General features: G+C 38.8%; 2 protein-coding genes across 3 annotated transcripts in view; both read right to left on the bottom strand.

The window, feature by feature from the left end:
- Nucleotides 1–3,239, bottom strand: part of ROCK1 (Rho associated coiled-coil containing protein kinase 1) — a 160,832-nt gene extending 157,593 nt beyond the window's left edge. The window contains exon 1 of one of the 2 annotated variants that reach the window (NM_001163985.2): nucleotides 2,312–3,239. In NM_001163985.2, the coding sequence (NP_001157457.1) occupies nucleotides 2,312–2,404 (93 nt within the window). In that variant the 5' untranslated portion in view covers nucleotides 2,405–3,239. The remainder of the gene's footprint in view (nucleotides 1–2,311) is intronic. The other variant, XM_014727604.3, reaches the window with a different exon arrangement.
- Nucleotides 2,703–8,692, bottom strand: LOC138915347 (uncharacterized). The gene is made up of 2 exons (XM_070221203.1): nucleotides 8,595–8,692; nucleotides 2,703–3,588 (listed from the first exon to the last, which is right to left on the bottom strand). Exons 1-2 carry the CDS (start codon nucleotides 8,690–8,692, stop codon nucleotides 2,703–2,705), a joined length of 984 nt encoding a protein of 327 aa, XP_070077304.1.
- Nucleotides 8,693–13,762: the final 5,070 nt, after the last annotated feature.

Below are 13,762 nucleotides of genomic sequence, written 5' to 3'. Positions count from 1 at the left end.
ACACAACAAATCTAAAATTGAATTTATCTGTTGCCTATTCTTCACAAGCGACTTTCCAAACCCAACTTTGCTGTTTTCATCAGTCTCCCTATAACCCAGGCTCAAAATTTTTAGATCATCTAACTATTTTCTCTCTCTTTGATTCCCCCCTGTCTTCCCCAATCCTGCCAATCAAGTTCCATCAGTTCTTCCTTCCCCATTCTAATGCCCCAATTTTGGGATTCAATCATTTCTGGACTGTCACAAAAATTTTTTTTAAACTCCCCCATCTCATCCATCTCCAGTCTCCACACAACCCATTCTGCACACCAGTACCAGAATCATCTTCTTCGTAAATATTTAATAGCCACAATACTCTAAAGAAAATCTAAACTCCTTAGCCTAGCAATCAAATCTTCCACGCCGTAACCCTCTATCTTTCCAACTCTATCTTCTGTTTCCCTAAACATGTCACAGCCAGTCATGTCTCCACCCTCTATTCATGTTATCCTCCACTCCTCTGAATACCTTCTATTTAAATCCTATCCATCCATCATAAAGCATACTCCAGCTCTCTCAACTGACAGTGATTTCTTTCTTTCAATATCCAAGAGTATATATTACCTATACCAATTATTTTTAATTTATCACATATTTTCTCAACCTGTGAAGTCTTTTGCTTTGTTTCTGAGTATGTATGTGAGATTAGGTCTTGTTTTCCTAAATAGACCGGACTTTCAAGGAAAGAGTACATGACTTACACTTCCTTGTATCCTCCACATTTCAATAAATCTGTGAGGTTCCCACCAAACAAAGTTATGGCAAGAGGCTAGAAGACAACTAAAAAAAAGCTACCTACACCCTCCTTGTAATGCTGCTTCATGGAATAAGGAGACCAAAAAAGCAAAGTAAAACAAAGATATATGGTAATTGAATAAATATTAAAATTAGACTTCTTAAAAGTTACAGAAATCCTCACTAGAAAGATGTGTTCTAATTCCTTCCACTTCGCTCATTCAATATAATGTTTTAAATTGTATTAAACATCAACCTTCCTTTCTGTTTCCCAATATGAAGAGCATCCATAACGTCAGCGAGACATTTCAAAGATACAACTCACAAGGCTCAAATTTCCTAGTCAAGGATGTCTGCAGTAATTTTGAAACCTTTGGGGAGAAACTTTCTTGTAAAACTATACACATTTAAAACCATACACAGTATTTAGAGTCACTGAAATTCATGCTAATTTTAAACAATCTACATGACTTTCCTTACTCAAGATGAGATTTTTAAATAAATTATTTCTCTGAATGGCATTATTTTGTTCATTTAATCTTAATCCCAAATACTGTGTACATCAAACATTAATTCTCTAAGGAGGCTATAAATTACTATCTATATACATACTCCCTGCAACTTTAGAGATCACGTAGTTTTGTTTGGACTAAAATAGAATTATTATATAATTTTTAGTTGTTCAGCAAAGTAAAAAGAGAAGCTCTCACAGAGTTTGCAATTGTTATTATTATTAGGGGAAATTGACAAAATTTAAGAACTCCAATTATTTACAGATAATTGTCTATGCTATCCATCACTGAAAGATTTTTTAAAATAGGATTTTGGCCTTTCATATCATAAAAACTTATTTAGAATGTTTTAAAGGTGACAAAGCAAAGCACACTACAACCAAAAAAGGGCAGTTGAGATAAAATATCTGTGCAGTACTTTTGTCATCAACAATATTGTAATAGGCATTAATATTGTGATGACCCATCATCAGTTATCTCGGGTTTTTACACTTATTAGTCCAGCAAAAGTTACCTATTTCAGACTCCAGTTACCTATGACATTTTGGCTCAAAAGCCACTTCTTCAATACTGATCCTTCATTGTCACTTCCAAGTTTAAAAACTAAACCCTTAGGAGCTAAATCGCTGTAAATGGGAAGTAATTAATCTTTCCAATATTACTGTCAAACCGATCAGAAAGATTAATATCACTAAGATCGCCATTCAACAAACTATATACGTAGTAATAACTTGGACGCGGTACGTTTTTACATGCAGCCTGCAACAGACGTTTACAAGTATCTTTTGTGTAATGATGAACTGAGTCAGCGCTAAGAGCTCAGAGAGTAGCGAGGACAGAGCCAGTCCAATGATAAAGACGGCCACGGCATGAGATTTCAGTGGTCCTCCCAGATTCTTCGGGAAAAACACCGTCCAAGATCATGCACACCTGAAACTTTCTTTTGCAGATAACTAGACTGAAAGCAACAGGAAGGCAAAAACATACAGAACTTCAGACAAGCAGAAGAGAACAGTGCTACTCACCAGCAAACAATCCGAATTCACTTCCGATTTGGGATCCCGCAGCAGGTTGTCTATTTTTTCAAACCGAGTCTCAAAACTGTCCCCAGTCGACATGTTGCTGCTACTGTGACAATACCCTCGTACCAGCAGCGGAAAGCAGTTTCAACCAACTTCCTCCGGCGGTGGGTTCTCCGCCGCGGGGCAGAGGAGCCGGAACCTCAGGGTCACCAGGTGCGCCCGGTCCCCCCCCTCCCCCTCACTGAGGGGATCTCCGCTCTCCGGACCCCGGGCCGGGGGCAACAGCGACCCACAGTCGCTCGGACGCCCAAAGTCGCATCCCACCCGGCAGCCCCTCACGACAGCCCACAGCGCCGTCGCCACCAGCCTCGTCGCTCCGGCGAGGTGCTTCAGCCTAGCGGGCCCCAGCCGCCTCGCCCACGGAGGGTTCCCCGTCCCGAGAGGGGCAGGAGGGGGAGAGAAAGACAAGCAGGGTGGAGACTCCTCCGGGCAGCAGGGGAGGGAGAAGAGGAAAGGCGAAAGCGAAGGGCGGGCGCGGAGCCGTGCCAGCTGCCGCCGCCGCCGCCTGGGCCACGGGCCGGCCCGCTCCGCTCTGAGGCGCTGTAGGCTGGCTAGCCGCGCATCCCGGCGCCACTCGGCCCGGCCCGACGCCCCGATCCTTCTCGGCCGAGAGCTGGTCCCCGCGGAATAGTCTCACTCTCCCATTTTGTCCCGTGGCTGCTGGGGCTGCTGTCGCGGTGTCCGGCGGGGCAGGGCGAGGTCTATGCCCGCTGCAGACTGAGGAGAGGAAAGGCTGGAGAGCGGGCGGGGAGGAGGACGCGAGTCCGGCCCCGGCAGCTGCTGACGGGGGAGCTCCTGGGAGACGCTGCGGCCCCGGCTGGGGAAAGGGCGAGTCGCGACGGCAAATGCCTGGGGGGGTGGGGCGAGGGGGGCCTTGAGGGACTAATATGTCCGCCTTCCTGTTCAAACAAACGGAGACCGCCGGCGCGGACTGCGCATGCGGGGCGCGGACGTTCGGAAGGGGAACCGGCCCGGCGCCGAGAGCGCGCACGCCGGCGCCTCCGCAGGGCCGGGCCGGGCGGGGCGGAAGGCGGGGCGCGCCGGGGCCCCGCGGGCGGGCGGAGAAGGCCGGCAGCGGAGAGGAACCGGCGGGGCGCGGCGGGCGGCCCGGCGCTCGCCCCGGCCGGCTCTGAGGAGCCACGCAGAGCTGCCGGGAGGGTCCGGCCGGCGCTGGAGCGCTCGCCCTATCCGCTTCTTGTGGGCTGCAGCCGGCCGGAGAACTCGAACGAAAAAGAGGGTGCTTGTTGTTGTTGTGTCGGAGATAGGTTCTTGTTTAGGCAAGATGCCTTTTCGCCGGAAGGCACCAGCATTTTAGCATCAGCGGGGTTTGGATTTCAGTAGTACTTCATCGGTGGCCATCCGTGAACCCCCCAACGTTTAGCCCGTCTACGATTCCATGGGAAAATTAGGAAGTAATGCAGTACTCAGCCCTCCTAAACCGAGCGTGTGTGTCAGGGGAGCATTAAAATACTGACTCCGGAAGATATCGTCAATAGAAGTCAAGCTCAATTTAGTTTAAAAAAAAAAAAGAAAAGAAAGGAACCTCACAGGGAAAAAAAATCAATATTTTTAAGTTATTCATACTAGTTCTCCCACACCATTAATATTCCCACTGTAGTTCTCTTCTTGATGTATAATCCTGCTGTCTCAATTTCAAATCGTTCATTGAAACTTAGAACTAATTTTACCAGAACTAATGCAGAACGTGAAAATAATGGGCATCTCCTCCTAATTCAGTTGCTTCCTCGACTGTGGTGTGAGAGAGAGTGAACGGCTTGCTGCTCGATCTGCTGACAGAGTAATGTTCTTCGCTGCTTTCAGCAGGAAGTCTACCTTAATTCATTTCTAATCAATCTTCAGTTTTGCTCATACGTCAAATTAAGCATCGGTAGAAATAGAAAACTTGAGTGTCTTCCCGCACACTGGAAACTGCTACAGGTGAACCAAACCAATTGTCTTTCTACATAAAAAGCATTGTAGAGCATCTGAACCGTCCACCAACTTTCCGTTGCCAGTCGGAGTTTAGGAAAATGTTACATTGTTTGAAAAATGTCTATTCTGTTTTCATTTTATTAGACAATATTTAGAGATAAAATTCACTGAACAAATCAAGATAGGAAGTAAGTCTTCACAAAAATCATATCAAAGATGACAACTAGTCGAAATTCAGGTATTTCGTTAAATGCTTTTACAGTGACTTTTCTTGGCTCCAGTATTTTAAGCCAGTCATGTGAATTGAATTTATTTTTAAGCAAAGGGCTTAAAATAAATCCGGCAGTTGCCTTAAAATAAATTTCGTAAACCATGCTTGTCCATTTTTATTACCATTTTTAGGTATTCTTAGGAATTTTGTTGTTTCTCAGAGAACTGTGAGCATTATGTTGCTTTCCATTTGGACACATGAAAAAGTGCAGGTAGCTAAGATAATACGAGTGGCACTGATAAATGTAAGTGGGACTGAAAACCAATCTGGCAAATCTACTAGAAATATAAGTGGGGCCTATATATTTTACTTATCTACAAGGCTAATCTGATGATTGTAACCCCCTACTAGTTGTCTTTTACCATAAGCTAGGTGGACTTTGCATTGATGTCTTTTTTTAAAAAATAAAAGATTCCTCACTTCTAATAGGATAGAATCCTATGACATTAAATTTCCTTTCCAACTTTAAAATTCTGTTATCTAATTGTGACTAATCTCTTCAAAAGCATTGTGGATATTTGAGATCACCCTTTAAAGTATATATTAAGATCCTAAGTGAAATTGCAAAATATTGATATCATGTATAAATATAACAATATAATATTAATTATACATACTTAGTGCTTACTGTATGCTAAAGAAATATTCTATGCACTTTATAATTAGTATCTCATTAAAACTTCAAAAGAACTCGGCTATGATTATACCTACATAATAGATAGGGAAACTGAGGTACAGAAAGATACTTTATTTGCTCAAGGTCATGACAGATCCAGATTGGAACGGAGGCGGTCTGACTCCAGAGTCCCCACTTTTAACTGCTGAGTATGCTAATGCTATCCGATGCTAATACAATAACAAGTACTTTACGATTGTATTATTTACATTAGCACAGATTTAAATGATTCTATGTAAAAGAGGAAATTATAAAATTTGCAATGTGATCAGTATGATTACAGTCCCTAGGGAAAGATGTGAAATGATTTTAGCAAGGTTCAAAATAAAAAGACCTTGACGATATTCAATAACAGTGGCTTGGCTATAGGTTCCCAAACACTGGGTCCAAGAACCAGTGGCAGTTCTTCGTGGAGTTTTCCTGACCTAGAGCAAAATGAGAAAGATAAAAACCTTACTATATGTTTTCATAAAGTAAGCAGGTCTAATTTAAGACTGTCCTTCAGTCTGAAATTCTCTTTACTACTTTTTTAAAAGATTAAATATACTTTCCTTCAAGAAACAAGAGGAATAGTAAATGGTACAGGTTTTAGTGTTATTACTTGGAAAGTAAAAAGTTACAAAGTTGGAAGCTCTATGCAAATATATAGTTTGGTTAGTTATATCTTAATTTTTATGGGTTTTTTTTAGGTCTTCTTCTTCTTCTTTTTTTTTTTTTTTGGTGAGGAAGATTGGCCCTGAGCTAACATCTTTTGCCAATCTTCCTTTTTTTTCCCTTTTCTCCCCAAAGCCGCAGTACATAGTTGTGTATCCTAGTTGTAGGTCACTCTAGTTCTTCTATGTGGGATGCTGCCCTCAGCATGGCTTGATAAGTGGTACGTAAGTCTGCACCCAGGATCTGAACCAGCAAACCCCAGGCCACCAAAGCGGAGCGTGTGAACTTAACCACTGGGCCAGGGGGACGGCCCCAATTTTTCTGGTTTTTTAAATTCAAACATCTGGAAACATTTAATTAAGATGAGACCCATGCTAGGACCTAATGAAGAGACTGCAGTGCTGAAAGAATTTGAATGAGGCATATTTGGGAGAGATCATGGAAAAATCAGAAAGATTTGGGTGTAGACTTGTGTATAGTGAAAGGCAATTAAGTTAGCATTCCTTTTGGTTATTTGGTTGGAAATAGACTCAGTTTAATGTTTATGGAATTTCTTTCATAAACAGTGATGTGGTAGCTAGCCTCCAAAGATGGCCCCCAGTGAACCATGTCTCCCAGTATTCATGCCCTGATGGAGTGCCTCCCACACTGAATCTAGGCTGGGGCCTTGACCTGCTCTAACCAAGAGAATGCAGCAAAATGGCTCTGCGCCAGGATGAGGCCTAAACTTGGAGAGTTTGCCTGGCAACTAACAGTTTAGTGCTCTGGGAAGTCCAACTAAACTGAGATCACCATGGTGTGAGGAAACCCAAGCTAGCTAATGGCAGGAAGACATCACATGGAGAACAACTGAGGAATTCAGCAAACCTTGAGAATGGAGCCACCAGACTTAGGACCCAGGCCGCCAGGCTGAGCCACTCAAGCAGCCCCTAGCCATTTGAAATGCCCCAGATGATACCACATGGAACAGACAAGCTAATCCCTCCAAGCACGGCCCACACAGCAGAATCATGAACAAATAATAAAATGGTTATTCCTTTGAGCCACTAAGTTTTGGGGTAGTTTCTCAGCAATAAGTAACCAAAACAGTTAGATTTCAGGAAAGGAATTAGTCATAGTTAAATATGTATATAGATATATATTGGGAATAATTTTTATATTTTTTAATATTGCCTACTATACAGGGAAACTGTCCACATGGAGCATTGTAAAGGAATGACAAATTAACTGCTGTTTACAGTCTTTACTTCAACAAAACCTTTTTGCAAAGTAAATGTAAGATCTTTTTAAACAAGTGAAGAAATGCTTCCAGATTTTAAAAATTATTATGAAGTTATCATATTCCCATATAAACATATTTTTACCTGTATTTTTATATTTTCTCAAGTTAGTGTATAATCATGTCTATTCTGCCTAAAAAATATACCAAAAATTCAGGTACATACTGTAAATTGCATATCAATTATAATTCAGTGCCACAAATTGCATGTAATTTCAAGAATGCATATCACAGGGGCTGGCCGCATGGCTGAGTGGTGAAGTTCGCGTGCTTCACTTCAGCGGCCCAGGGTTTCACCAGTTCAGATCCTGGGCACAGACCTAGCACTGCTCATCAAGCCACGCTGAGGCGGTATCCTGTGTGCCACAACTAGAAGGACCCATAACTAAAATATACAACTCTGTACTGGGGGGCTTTGGGGAGAAGAAGGAAAAAAAAATGCATATCACAAATGTGTTAAGAATGTGATGTGGATAAGTTCCTATAGAAACTTTAGCTAATATTTCCAAGAAAATGTTATACTTATTATGTTCAATATAACTTTCCAAAAGGGCATTAAATTTTTTTTTAACATAGGACAACTTCACTTGATTCTGAACAACTTTAGTAAACAGAAAGTTGTGAAAATTTAGGTTCAGTTCTGTTTTAAGAGGTTGGTTTTATATAATTAATTCTTACCCTAAAGTAGTTAATATGTACATATTTTTCTAGGTCTGCCTAGGCAGAGTTGGGAGTGTGGGCATCTATCAAGATTACGGCAAGGAAAAGTGTAAGGCAGGCTGTGAGCACAGAGGCCTTCTCCTGACTCACCCTGGAATGCTTTCCTTTAACATCTGTTTTTTATTTCTTAGAAGCTGCTATTCCATTCAACTGCAAAAATACTTGCATTGACCCTAGAAACAGAATGGAGAAATAGAGGGAAACAGATTCCTATAAAACAATTACTGGGCTGGTCTGCTGGCACAGCAGTTAAGTTCGCACATTCTGCTTCGGTGGCCTGGAGTTCGCCAGTTCGGATCCCAGTTGTGGACATGTGCACTGCTTGTGAAGCCACGCTGTGGCAGGCGTCCCATATATAAAGTAGAGGAAGATGGGCATGAATGTTAGCTCAGGGCCAGTCTTCCTCAGCAAAAAGAGGAAGATTAGCAGCAGATGTTAGCTCAGGGCTAATCTTCCTCAAAAAAAAAAAAACAATTACTGACTTCTTGATTTATGCCGTTGCCAGCTTGGGCATCTTGGGCATCTGTTACCACACTCACATGCCCAAGCATGCAAATGACTGATATTGCAATTTATTCCAAGGGTGGGACTGTTATGTTTGTGAACACCCTGAGATAGGGGGTTTGTGACCATAGTAAGAGAGGGAAACCCAGATCAAGAAGATACGAACAGATACACAGAGTTGGTCACATACTCTTTCTCGTTTTTTGCAACAGCCTTCTGTCCAGATTTCCCCCTCCTACCCAGCACCACTCCACTGAGTCCCAAGGCTAAGTGTACTTTCTGACGCATTGCTTTTTAGGTTCTTACGTCTTCCTCTTTAGGGCCTTTACATTAGTGAATTGCCTTTTTTGGCAGTGACCTGCTCTTCACCCAATATCTACTTCCCTTTTTTATTCTTCACAACTTTTATCACTTATCTCAGTCCCAACTTTAAGACTTCCATTCCAAAACACCTGGAAACAGAAAAATGTCTGTTTCTGACATTTTACCATGTTTCCCTCCCTTCCATCATTTAAATACCTCCTGAAACATCACAACTTCCCTAAAATCTCTAGACTTTAACTGGAAGAGAGGCACTGATTCCTCATACCTACCCATCAACATAGAAATATTACTCATACACGATCTATGTACTCTTTCTTCATATCCATGACACTTTGTGCACTTGACCCCTTTTTATTCACATACAGTGTAAATACTCTGCTAGTTGAATTCATACATTTGTTTTGTTTATGTGTTCTTGTCATTGCTACTTCATTCCCTAGGGCATACACTAGGACTTTAAAAGCAATATTCATGTTTTTCTTTTCATTATAAAAATAGTACATGCTTATTGTAAAATTTTTGGAAAATATGGAAAAGTAAGACAGAGGACAAAAACCACCCATATTCCCACCACTAGATTACAATCTTTATTGATATTTCTGGAGTTTTTCTTTTAATCTTTTTACGCCCTGCAAAAGTTTGTTTCTTTTACATGCTGTATATTCAATTCTTGTATACTTTTTTCAGCTTATACAAAATCTTGTAAGCATATTTACCTTAAACATAACTTTTAATACCTGCATAATATTCCATTCCAGAAATTTACCATAGTTTATTTAACCATTACTCTGTTCATCCTATAAATAGTGCTACTATAAACATCTTCGTACATAAAGTTTTTCTTAATTTAGAATTGTTTCCTTAGAAATGATTCTCAGAAGTGGGTCGAAGTATTGTAAACACTTTTGATATATTTTCCCAAATTGTTTTTCAAAATAGTGTAACCAAACGAGGTTTATTTTGCCCATTGCACAGAAAACCAATCACCAAAATGATGAGTTTGCAAAGAGAAAGGGTTAATCGCAAGGCAGCCAAGCAAGAAGACAGGAGAACAAATCTCAGCTCTGCCTCCCCAAAAATGGAGACTTAAGGATAGTATGGGGCAAGGGGACAAGGTGTTCTGAAGTGTGGGCATAGATGATTGCAGGCAAGGAGTGAGGTATTTTGATGATCTGCGCAGGCATAGTCAAGCTTCATGGCTCCTCACAGGACTCATGTTTACAAAATGGTGGCATAGGCATGATCTAAGGAGGGAGTTTTTAGCTCCCTGACGTCAGGAGTTCACCAATTGGTCACTCATGCAGGCCCAGTTGATGGGTTGGTGGTCTTAACCCGCCTGAATCAAACAGGGGGTCCTAATTCCTGAAAAATAGTTCAAACATGCATTACCATGGTGACCCAGGTGCCAGGGAGATGTAATCTATAGGAACCTGGTGGGAGTTGGATAATATATTGCCTAAGCAGCACAGTTAACAATGGTGGGCAAACAACTAAAAGCTGTAATTAATAGTTATAAAAAAAAAACCACTTTAGTTACTAGCTCCCTAATCATTAATGGCTAACTCGTTCACTGGTTTCAATAGTAACACAAGTTTACATTCCCACTGTTAATGTTTACGTGCCTTTTTATGGTTCTCTCCTTGGCACTGGATATGTTGTTATTAATATCTTAGCTCTTTGTTGTATTAATTTGCATATCTTTGGTTATACTATGAGGTTGAATATTTCGCCATATGTTTGTTAACTAGTTGCTTTTTTTTGCTATGAATTAATTTATGATCTGTGCCTATTCATCAGTTGGGTCTTAGAATTTTTCTTATTGATTTGCATGAACATATATATATATATTTATATATATAAATCTGTTGTAAGGATACTAAACTTTGTTTTATAATTGAAAATTTTTACCAATTTTTTGTTTATTTTAAATTTGAATGTATTTTTGACAACCAAAATCTTTACTTTTTAAAAATTCTGTCAAATCTGTGACTTTTTAAAGAATTTCTTTTACTATTTTTATATTTAAAAGTCCTTCCACCTTCCAAAACCTTGTCATATATACTTTTATTTCTTCCTCCCCTCCTCTGCTACAGCTTGGTTTTTTAATATTTTGTTTTTACTTCCAATTGAAATATATTTGGATATATCAAAGAAAGTTAGAATCTCAAATTGCTAAACAATTCTATTAACACCATTTGTTAAATAAGCTTGTCTTGCCTTATGGATTGTTACTTTCATTATCATGTGTTAATTATATATGTAATTATATTTATTCTTGAACCATTGTGTTCCCTTGTAGATCTATTTATTCTACTTGCATAATAATATAACTATAGTTATGTGGTTTCTATTGTTGTTTTATGTTTTGTTTTGTTTAGTGGGGGAAGATTCACCCTGAGCTAACATCTGTGCCAATCTTCCTCTGTTTTGCATAAGGGTCGCTGCCACACTACGGCTGCTGACCAGTGGAATAGGTCCACACCCAGGGACTGAACCCGGGCTGTTGAAGTGGAGCACGCTGAACTTAACCACTAGGGCACAGAGCCAGCCCCTGTGGTGTGTTTTAATAGCCCAGAAAAGCTAGTCCTCTGCTGTTACTTTTCTTTTAAAAGAAATTCCTAAGCTGTTTTAACTAGTTATTCTTACATACGATTTTTAGAATAACTTTTCAAGTACCTCCTCACTCTACTCTCCATTCTATTGCCATTTTAACTGAAAATATTTTAAATTTAAAACAATTTGGAAAGAAAATCTTTATGATATTCCATCTTCCCAATAAAAATTCGGTGACTTTTATTCAAAAATTTAAAAATATTTCTTGACGAAATTTTATAGATTTTTTTTCACCTAAGCCACACATACTGTTCACTGAGATTATTTCTGGGTATTCTAAAATTTTCATTGCTCTCCTGAATAGGATCTTTATTTTGATTATTTTAGGATTACTGATATAAACAAGTATTGTTGATTATGATGTATTTAGCATCTTTTACCCAGCCATTTTGCTGAACTGCTATTGGGTCTATAAAATTTTCTTACGTGTTTTGAAATTCTTAAATATATATTGATAACTGTCGTATTTCATTGTGTGTAAGACATCAGCAATTATAAATTACATAATTATTTTACATAACAACAAAAGGGGAGAAACAAACTATGACAAATCATTGATTCTGAGATGTATCTCAATTTTGGAGAGGTTAAATATGTTAAAGGGCAAATCTTAAATTTGATAAGATATCACTCATTTCTAAATAATGATGATTTGGTTCCTTTCTCACTGGTAATCATTCCTCCCATCTCTTTCAGGTCTCAGTGTCTTAGCCAGAGCAATAGAGGTAGATAACAGGCATACTTATCCTTTGCCAGTTTTCCACAGAGGTAATTCATCTTTAAGCATAATGTTAACTTTTGATTAACATAAACACCCTGTATCATGTTAAGACAGTATCATTGTATTCACCGATATATTGATGTCAATCAAATACTAACTTCATTATATTCTATAACATATGCTTTTATTTAATTAACATTTTTCTTAAATTGTGTCACTTTTTAAATGTAAATTTAGTTTAAAAGGAAACCTTATATCACTGTAGGAGATGGAAGACAGAATTACTTCCCATAAGTGGAAGGTAACCATAAAAATAAATAAAATAACATAAAACAATGTTATAAACTTTTGTTTACTTACTGTTGCTTGCTTAAGGCTCTAAGCATAATGCCAATTCTTTCTTATTAAAAAAAAAGAAGGACATTATCAAGTGCTAGAGAAGTGTTAAAGATAGATACTAGTGCACCAAACTGAAACTTTCTCCTGAAGTAATCAGATTGCAAACAGAACTGAAATAGCGTAATGTTCTCGCTGTAGTTAAAACTATGTCAGAGTCACATCTAGAATCACTTATCCAATCTGTTTTTGAAACTTTCTTGGGAATGCGTTTCATATTTTATCAGGTGCTTTCTTTGGTGTATGTTGAGGTTATTTTATAGCTTTTATTTTACTTAAGCTAATGGTTGATATATGTATCCTATAAATAAAGTTCATAAATAAATTTTAAAATAAATAAAAATAATATAAATAAATAAATATTGTTACACTTGTAGTCCCAGAGATACACACACACACACACACACACTCATGCTAACATGCAATGAATTCTATTTTCTAATAGTTTATTTAGGATTTTTCTATCTGTATTTATAACTGTATTGCAAAAGTTTTAGAGATTTTGTTGAGGTTGCTACAGGAAATAGAAACCATTTGAAGCCAATTGAAGCAAAAGCAGAAACCATAACTGGGCATCAAGAGGGACTGAAACCAGGACTTGAGAAGCTCTGATGAACCAAGGGTACTCTCTGAGTGTTTCCAGGCCTCAATGGTTCTCATCTCTGCTTCTTGTGGGTCTATTTTACTCTTTTTCCTGTGTCCATAAATTGACATTTTCTACTTCTCCCTGCACATAAACCAACTATAGCAACTTCAGCATCATATGCATACAGTGAATTTATGTACTGACAGAAGTCGAGAAGTATCTCATTTCAATCTATATTCTGTAAGTTTAACATCATTATTTTTTGAACAGTTAATATGTGCATATGACACATAAATCCAAAAGATACAATATGGTATACAATGCAAAGTAATTCTTCCTCCCGCCTCTGTCTATAAGCCACTTAGTTCCTTACGTAAAAGGCAAAGTTTGTTCAGTTTCTTGCATTCTTTCCATAGGTGAACAATCATTCATATTTTGTATATAAATTTTTCTCAACCATGCTTTTTTTCCCTGTTATAAAATACATCTTAAAAATTCTTCCATATCAGTAAATACAAAACTGTCTCAATCTTTTTAACAGCTACAGAGTAGTTCACTTTTTTGCATGCACAACAATTTATTTAACCAGTACCCTATCAATGGACATTCAAGTTAATTACAATCTTTTGCTATTACTAAAAAGAACACTGCAGTGAATACTTTTGTGCATAAGTCCCTCTGAGTTATTTATTTTAATTCTTCTTTTTTTTAAATGATT

Source organism: Equus caballus, chromosome 8 (genome assembly GCF_041296265.1).
Source record: "Equus caballus isolate H_3958 breed thoroughbred chromosome 8, TB-T2T, whole genome shotgun sequence".
Lineage (NCBI taxonomy): Eukaryota > Metazoa > Chordata > Mammalia > Perissodactyla > Equidae > Equus > Equus caballus.
Note: the sequence above shows the minus strand (reverse complement) of the source record. Positions and strands in the feature narration are given on the sequence as shown.